The 9,637-nt window shown below is 44.2% G+C and overlaps 1 protein-coding gene across 1 annotated transcript in view; it reads right to left on the bottom strand.

The window, feature by feature from the left end:
• Nucleotides 1-1,729: 1,729 nt before the first annotated feature.
• T265_05701 (hypothetical protein) overlaps nucleotides 1,730-9,637 on the bottom strand; it is a gene marked incomplete at both ends in the record, with an annotated part of 91,863 nt that continues 83,955 nt past the window's right edge. The window contains 3 exons of the mRNA XM_009170770.1: nucleotides 1,730-3,041; nucleotides 5,085-5,409; nucleotides 8,003-8,104. Of these exons, the coding sequence (XP_009169034.1) occupies nucleotides 2,889-3,041; nucleotides 5,085-5,409; nucleotides 8,003-8,104 (580 nt within the window). The remainder of the gene's footprint in view (nucleotides 3,042-5,084; nucleotides 5,410-8,002; nucleotides 8,105-9,637) is intronic.

The following is a 9,637-nucleotide window of genomic DNA, read 5'->3' as shown; positions in this document are numbered from 1 at the left end:
AATATTGTTGAGGTGTGAATTCAGAAGGCAAGTGTGAGCTGTTTTTGTATGCTGGCAAACAAAAATAGTTCAGTCTTGCTGTGTGGAGCCACCATCCTCTGGCAAACCTTGAGCGGTTGTAGTATACGCGGCAGAACATAACAGAACAGGAAATACTTCGGCTTGCTATAACGCAATATGTAATAGTGAAAGAGATAGTGCTGTGACACCGTACCCAGTCCCATAGTCACAAGAGCACTTCTGCCTCGATGAGGAAGTACCTCCGTCAAGTAGCAAGTATTACTGGTGTGGTTTTTTTCCCGTTGGTACCAATAGAGGAAAAAATCCTCACAAAATCACAGGTGCACATCTACTTGTCTCCGAGATAGATGATTTAACCCACTGGCGAAGCGGGCATTCGAAATAGATGTTATGAGCACAGTTAATACACTAAGTCACCACTACCACTTGTTGACCGGATCTAACATAGCAGACAGTAGGGCACTCAAGATTTTTGTTGGGACCCTTCACAAGTGAAATGCCCACTGGGAACATTAAGACTGGATAGCAGGGTTATGATATACTATTTATCTAGTTACCAATAGGTATTACCGTTTGAACTGCGCCTTTGTGAAAGATTACCTTGTTTGTTGGTTCGCAATGAATTAAGTGAACGACAGTTATGCGGGGTTACCGTGTTACATCCACCTACGCCCATTGATGAACCCCCTGAACAGTCACTTGAGTTGAAACTGGCAAATTATGCACCATCTCAGATGTCCGGGCACAAATCGGCGACTCATCAGAATAGTGCAATCAACGTTTAGTACAGTTCTTATTAGTCACCAGCCCACGAGGAAACCACCCTGTGGAGATATTTTTGGGTCAACCGAAGGTGAACCATGTAGCAGCAACACTCAATGTCCTACAATGCTAACGTTCATGTTCAGCTATTTTTCGATTAGAGGACGACAGCTTCACAAAGAAGCATTTTCATGCAACCGCCAACTTTTTCTGGGCATTTGAGTCTTCCCTCTATTAGTTCCTGCCTGATAATGGCAAACAACGTACACGTTTGCAATCTTGCTGGCGACCTGCTGAGACGCAAAAGCTTAACCATGTTGGAGGGCGAAAGGCATCAGTAAAACTAGTCCACTGTCACTTCAAAATGATGTGTGCTTGTGTCACCACAAACTGACGGTGATTCACCGTGTCTTGTATGAGTAGCACCTGGTTCATTCCAGGTGCAGAGATGAAGTGTCATCTGCTCGATCTAAAGCACTACTTGAATGCCTGTTTCACATGAGAAAGGAGTGTTGTGTTCACAATACAAACAATGGCGAATGCTGAAACTTATTTTTTCGTGGTGTCTCTCATAAAGAGGGAGTAGTGTACGGTGAACCGAACGAGATGCTGAGCAGTGGTCTTTTGTCCGCTGCGACGCATGAAAGAGCGACAGCTGATGTGATATCCAGTCACACAGACCTCGATAAGAGTAACAGAAAGGTCACATGTAAATTGAGAACACATGGCCTGCAGTTAGAAGGTTGTGCCTATAACTGCGTCGTCCATGGGCTGATTAGCGTAAATATGTTGACTATCAGCTCTCCAAACGTTCTGAAACGATGTGAAACAGATATCTGGGTGATTCAAAGGTGACCAATATGACTACGGACGAATGCGGCCTCAAATCGACCGAGGCTCTTCAAATTTAAGATAAGCTCCCAAGAGAAAAAACTGCAATCAGCACAAAATGTACAATATACCCGAACTCTTATGAACAGCGTACAAATAGAAAGGCTAATAAGACACAACTCATTGGTACCGCGGTGGAGTGTCCACGAAATAGTCAAATGCATGACACCGGTGGGATACAGGATGGAAAGCAGAGGCTGGGCGCAAGTTTATGGGATACATACCACAACTGAAATATCATCGTAAGGGGGAGCTTACTGGAGTATCTTGTGTCCCTGAACGGCAGAAACCGGAGGGAAGGGATAGGCGAATGTGTTGGAGTGGCGTTACCCTTCTGTGCATACAAGAACACTACCAAAATACACAACTGTATCTGAAGATGGATGACTTCACTAAATTAGAGACATGCGGTTACAACCTGAGTGAAACTGAGTTCGGACTAGGAGCACGAATCAGACTGGAAACCTGAACGGGCACAAACAGTGTTAGAACTGTAAGCAAGAGGATGACGTTGATGTGTGTGGCTGTCTGTCAACCGCAGATGAGGTACAGTAGGAAACGGAACTGCGAAAGGATGGAATGGAAGCAAATGAGAATAGGAAAGGGTGAATGCTACGACGATCCATAGGAAGTTACCAAATAAGGAAATTCAGCGGACCGGAAGCAATATGCCCGATTTGTCGCACAGATTGTGTTTAACAGACCGCTTCAGGACAGAAGAACTGTGCATGAATCAATAAAGGGTATTTCACAAGACAGTGCTAATGGTGATGTGGAAATACAAGTCAGGTGCTGGAGAACAAAAGTAAGGGGAAAGGAAGCATGCTAGGCCGAGCAAAAATGGTTCTGGAGCACTACATGAAATACACCATTTGTTCTCGCGACCCGGTTGGAATTGGGTCGTTGGAGACGAGAACCATAAATTCAGTGACTCCGAGCAGGGCTCTGTCGAACCCATGCAGGATAAATGGGTACTCAGTGAAAACAACTGTACGGTGGAGGTTGGCTTGAGCAGGCAACCGTGAGTGAGAACAATTTGAGGAGATGGAGAAAAGGTGTGATCACTTGTACAGTCTGGACTATGGAATGCGGGAGAAAAGGAAGTGAAATGAAGCGGATGTAATCCTGGTCACCCACCTCTACACGTCCCTCGCATTCGAAAAGCAACGGGTACGCGTCTAAAAAACTTGATCCATCGATTATCACCAGTAGTATTAATTATCCGGCTGGGTCTTCAAATATTCGTCCGGGCGCTTATGTTGCTCCAACGCGCGGAGGGTAGACTGATTTTGTGGGAGTTCGGATTTGCGACAAACCATAGGAGGAGTTTCACGGCGACGTTCGTTTATCATACCCATGAGTTTAGGCTATATAAGAGAGACATCGACAGACGGACAAGTGAAAGAAACAAACGACTGACTATGGAGACAAGGAGCGGAGCAAGCAAAAGGAATTAAGTTGGCGACTAGGACAGGAGAGTTACAACAAAATCATTAAAACAACTTAGAAGCGGCTAAAAGAGGGAAGGGTTTGATAAGGCTAAAGACACTGTGGACGAAAAAATAATGCCTAATAAATGCACGGGGAAACATCCTCCAATACCTTCGCAATACCAAATTAACCTTGATGTAACAGTAATATCCAAACTAGATTAAAATACCATTGACGTGAAGCCCCTCTATACCGCTTACATTGTCTCAGTGAAATCGTTTTATCATGCTGCAAGCGAAATCATTTAGTCGCCTGCTTTTTGCTTACTGTGCGGTTGCCGTCGAAGCTGCACCAACAGCAAATAGTGTCTACGTACTTCAATACATCTTAAACGGAGCGCGATTCTGCTACGTACACTCTTCACCGTGGAGGTTGATATAATAAATAAAGGACTGTTTATTTGTCCTACAGTGCGTTGATAACCTTTACTGCCGTCGCCTTGGATCTCTGTCCAACAGCCTTCAACGCATTTGGGGCCCGGAATAAGCACTAACCGAACCAAACATAACGGTATCTGGGTACAAGAAACAGGATCATGGCAGGAAGGAATAAAAAAACCTGTGCGCGATAAACGCGCTGCTAACCAGGAGCATCAAACAACTAGTAATGTCTATTCACGATTCAGAGGTTCTTTCAACTTATAGAAATAAGCTCCGGTTTTTTCTGAGTATGAAAGCTACACCCTAACAATAATCAACCAATACAAGCTCTGGCGTTACAGTGAGTAGGTTGCTTCCACCTGGACAACTGTATGTTGATCAAGATGTATGGTGGCCTCACCTTGATGATGATGAACATGCAAAGTGTCCAATGAACCTTGTTGTGTTTCGCTAACTAGAATTTTCAGTTTTATTTGAAGCTGCTCTCACTATTCTGGTTTGGATAGTTTAGGATTGACTGCCCACTTATTGCTTCCTAACTCCTGGAATGGTGCCAGTTCTGAGCAGGGAGACAATGAAAAAAGGTGAGCCCCAGAACGTTTTGTCAACATATGAGCTGCGCTCTGACCAGACCTATAGTATTCGCGTCAAAACTTTTATCCCATGCAGCCGGAAAGTTATTTTGCATTGTATTCCAATTTTTCGAATCGCCCCACCGTTTGAAAACATCCAGTGTTGAGACTAAGTAAATGGGGATGTGCAATCTGTTCCACATACATGTTAAAATCATTGGTATATGTACAATGGTGAATAAACTACATACGAAAAACAAGTGGTCGGCCCATCACTTTGCGCAGTTTATCAGAAATATCAAACGCTCGGTGATTCTCGACCACTGGAGCATGTACTGGAGGTGAGAATATACTAAGAGGAAGGACGCTGAACACTGCTGGGGGGGGGTTGTGAAATTCAACAAATCGCAGAGTATCATTTCAATGCATGTGTTTTATTGGCTTCATTGGCAATGGGAAGCAACCGTTTGCTTGGTAAGCTCAGGCTTCTATGGTAAGAAACATCAGTTGTGTCGGTATATAGCGAGTGTTCAGAGTGAATATTTCCTACTCGCCATTTCCCATATGCAATCGCTACAAATATCAACCAAAAATTAATATAGCTAACAAAGACCATTGAGAATAAGGAGGATACACTAATACTCACCCCACGTAAACTAAGACTATTCGTGTTGAGAATAGAAATTGAGCTGCTGAATTCCCGTAAGACATGACGGCACCTTCAGAGATGTGATCCTGCACGTAGTTAACGGGAGTTTTACTTTTAATTCTCGTTTTCGTCTAGAGTTGCTACTGAGGTCAGGAAAGATGACATTTTAAACTCAAAAGAGTTAAATGAACCAATCCTTTTGTTGTATACTCAAAACAGAAGGCTTGTTAAGTTAAGCCAAACATTTTCAGGAAAGATAGAAGAATCCGACGAGGTGGATGTCCGGTGTATCGTCCAAAAGGCAATTTCATGACTTACATCACTTTCCGCTTCTTGTTTCAGATGTCGCAAAGAGCTGGTGACGTCCTCGTCCGTACCAAGTACACCGTCATCTGCGCCGACACCAGAATCGATGCCACCATCGAATTCGCGGGTGTTATAGTCGCCCATCGCCCCGGTTCGGCCAGCGGTGCTAATACCGCAACTCGCCCCACCGGTGTCGTTTCGGTCTGAATAATTCTGCTCAGATCCAGGATCCGATTGATTGGCCGAACTCATGATCACTGGATAGAGCGGATTGGCCTGAGCTGTTCGATGAAGTGAGGCCCATATCCGCTCCCGTCGTTTAGCTTCTTCCCGACTCCTGAGCATATAGTGGGATGGCATTATGGGTCAGCTAGCTACAGCCGTAAGAATGGCGCCACTAAAAAAACGCGAGGCGCACTAGCAGCAGCTATGACTGCTCCAGAGACACTATTAAACATGAGCAGATGAGATAGTGTAAAGCCGATTATGCCTCCTGCTCAGTAGATACACTCCGTAGATCTTACGGTTGACTAGCCTTCATAAGTAGAGCATTAGTGTTGCAGTGAAGTGGCAAACGACGGAAGGCTAGCATCCATCCAGGGGTTTGTCCGCCGCATCAGATCAATAGGATCCTGAGCACGATGGCTGATACCAGATATTGCTGTTCGTCTGCATAATAAACTGAGTAGACTTTTATCCTACTTAAAATGAATGGTATGAGGTAGGAGGCGAGGAAGAGTTAAAAATCAGCACCATGCACAGTCGACAGACTAGGATCATCAGGAGAAGTAGAGGAGGCTGTGTTCGGAACGAGAAAGCGAATGCGCCGAACGAGTTAAGGGCCACACTCATGGGGTTTTTACGGTGAAATACAGCGCAGCCTGATAGTCGTAGAATGTGAACTGTAGCACCGACATAAGAATAGTCTGTAAAGAAGTTCAGCGGAGAGGCGGAGCATTCGACTTCAACTTTCTTTTGTGTAAACATTTACTAATTTTTTAGAACGCGTTCTAGTAATTAATGGATTCTTTTGAGGTCGAAAACAATGTAGTGGAATAAGATGTTATAATCTGACCTTTCGGTTGCTGTTAGCAAACTTCCTAAAGAATTTCTACAACCAATTAGTGCTGTTCATGTGAGAGTAGACTGTAGGGATACTGCTACATTGAAGCGCTTGAAATCCTTCAGCCGTTGCCAAACGATTAGACGCGATAATTAAAAAAAATAACTGGTTGGAGTTTATGCAAGTCGCCTGTGCGGGCCCCAAAGTCACGGAGAAATTCAACGGCAAACAATTCATATGTTCAATTACTTGACAATCATGGATGGGACACGTGGGACGTTAAATACCACAGTAACCTAAGAGGCGTCCGCAGTAAGTGGATATGTATATAAGGAATTGTTGCACTACGATACTTCGAGGAAAGATTTTCGTACAAAATTATTTGGCCGACTCATGCAAGTCAAAGCTTCACTATATACATGCAACTTCTTCAGCAGACTGGAGTGAAAGAGTTCCATGGAAACGGTATGACCTGATCGCACGCAGCACAAAAACAAGAGACGGGTAATCAATGATCAAACAAAAACGGAACGAACATGAAGTTGAAAAAAGGTGAATGCGTTCGGCAAATTGAGCTTAACCAGTAGCAGGGTGAAGTAGTTCTGATAATGTTCAAGAACTGCGCGAAATTCAATACCACGACTTTGACCATTCAAGCCTGGGCGTGCGTCATTATCCGTAAAAATGTGAAGAAAGTTTTCTTATTGCATCAGGTGCTTGACACAGCACTAGGAAATAAAGTATTGATGGTACCTTTATACGAAAGCACTTTTTCTTTTGAACAAGACAGATGATTGCAGTAAAAATATGATAAAGTACGGACACCGCAACACAACCGTCAGTTAGGTAACATCTGCGAATGACTGAAGCCCGGAATTCGCAGGCGATTGACTTTGGAGCCCAAACAGGAAGCAAACGACCGGCGATTTGGCAAGTACGGAAATATGTTGCTCAGCTGTTGAAGACGAGACAAAGCTAACTAGATGTCCAATGCTGCAGGAAACGGTTCATCAAAACCAAGGGGAAGCACCCAAATGATCTATATACACACAGGGACATTAGAAATTGCACTAGCTTCCCAAATTCTACGAACGAACCGGCAGGACAGAATAGCGATCAACAAAGCGGGGCACACGTATCAGATGACACTAAATACCGGTTGCTGATGGGATCTATATCGCCGAAAGAGTAGATGACAAAAACCTCTCTAGATAACTAATCTTGGATGCTTCGGAACAATAACTGATGTAGGTTGCTGACCACGATAGTCTTTTATTAGACTGATCCCGGCGACAAACTGACCGGATACAATCATCGTGAAGTTACACGTGCACCTCTGGGACCAGAGGAGTTTACTGTGACGCAGGATCATTTTAACCCACCAGGTTTATCGTACAAAGTGGGTCGACGGATAAAACAGACGAAAGCAATCTTCGAAACATACGACAGTGTGTTCCTTGAAAACTTATGCTAATATGCTAGTACACCGACATCAATGCGCTAACGACCTGTCAGGCTTTGGAGTCATAGGCTCCGGTTGAGCACTCTAAACGCCAACCTCCCTAGGGGTAGTCGGAGAGAAAAGCAAAGAAAACTGACCATCACACGGATGGATCTCTGACAGCAAAAGTAACCTTGGGGATGATATGCTAATGACTACCTTGAGTCAGAGGTCACCCGGAGACCAACCTCGGATTCCGCCAATTATCTAACGTAGCGGAGCCCTCAAACGATCAGCCGTAATCATAGGTCACCCCCACGGTCAACAAGACATACATGAGCACAAGTATAGCACTACCCACCTACAAATCAACGTAGTGACGTGAACAAAGAGAACTCGGTTCTCATGACGAAATCAGCAGCTTACCTTTGGCGATCTTCTTTATAATTTTGTGTGCAACTGTCAAATAGCTTCTGATTCATCTCCATGAACAGTTTCAAGGCATTGTAGATCAGACCATGGATGGTCCTGTAAATAAGAACGGCTTGTACTAGAGAAAGAACCAAAACGAACAAACACTAAGACAAGTGAATCAGGAACACGCCTTTGCTTGATACCAATTGCACATACTTTGTGTATATGCAGCAAAACAAAACAAAACTAGATATAAAAGAGTCACGGGTGATTCACTTAGTGTCACTGTCAAACCGGAGTTACCACAATATATCTGTTCTGGACAGCCCTTACAAACTCACATGGCTGCAAGTGGTCTTGTAAGAGGAGATAGTTATTAGTTTAGATGAGCCGCGTAAGTAGTTTTACCAGCCTCATTTCTTCTATGTTAGTACAACCCTTGTAGGCAAGACCTGATAACCCTGATTCTCTGTTGTCATAGCAGCACCAAGCCTAGTTGCACCAAGTAGTACAAAGTGCAGTTTCAAACGTCGTTGTCGTGGTAGTTCATCTCAACCTGGAAAGCGGACATGACTTCGCTGTAAATTCACGGTATTTGACGGAGAATTTCAACCGAATCTAACTTGACCTTCTGATAATTCCCGAATTCATTTGCTTACACTGCCTATGTACTTTTGATCCCCAGTTGTTTTGCTTATTCGTACCCGCCACTCACCTTGCCTCCGAGGCCGTCTTTTCCGACACTGTGTAACTGTGTGAATGTGCCAGCTGACCTTACTTACTATGTGCCGTTCATGGTTTGTTTGCTGAGCCTGCCTTGACTTGTTTTCTCATGGGTTTCGCGTGATCGCACGTCCAATGAGAATCACAAGACCGTCGTCGGAAGGAACGACCGCAACCCACGTTACTGAGCGAGAACCTCAACAGAAGGAAGCACGAGGGCTGGGATACTGCCTGGTTGCCCAAGCCTAGACAGGGGAAGTCAAGAGGGAGATCGGGTTCGAACCACCGCCCCTTGGTTAGTGAATTCGCGCTCTAACCACTGGGCCATCTCGCCCCCGTATCTGATTACAGATCTTTTCACCTTATGGTGATGCATTTGCATATATGTGCAAATGACCCGCCTTAACACTATGGAATTTCCAACCTTAACGACGCTAGAAGTGATTCATGAACCGCCGTTGTAAGGGCCAAGATGAATAATGTCTTGGGTGGGTTTTATGAGTAATACGTGTTAATTCCTTTCTTCTACTCTTATGTTGTACAATGCGATTCCCCATTTTTTTACTTGGGTTTTTCGCATATACCACCCTTCTTGTTTTTGACCTGAATACAAACCGTTCTTTGACCTCGTTATCGGACATGTTGTCTAAGTTCGCATGTGGTTTCGTCTTCTTGTAAAGAAATGGCTCTGAGCCGGTGTGAACGATGGGATCCGTTAGGAATAAGCAGTCCCTAAATCGGTGTATAGAAGCCGGTGTAGTCCCACGATTTGACGCTTTATTATTATTATTATTATTATTATTATTATTATTATTATTAGTGGCAGTATTATATCATTGTGCTTTTATTTCAAGGCGGGCCTATAGTCGGCTAGATGCTTAGGTCAACTGCGGTGACCCCGCCAGTGAGGCAACTATATTGGAA

Source organism: Opisthorchis viverrini (genome assembly GCF_000715545.1).
Source record: "Opisthorchis viverrini unplaced genomic scaffold opera_v5_108, whole genome shotgun sequence".
Lineage (NCBI taxonomy): Eukaryota > Metazoa > Platyhelminthes > Trematoda > Opisthorchiida > Opisthorchiidae > Opisthorchis > Opisthorchis viverrini.
This window is presented reverse-complemented; position numbering and strand designations above follow the sequence as displayed.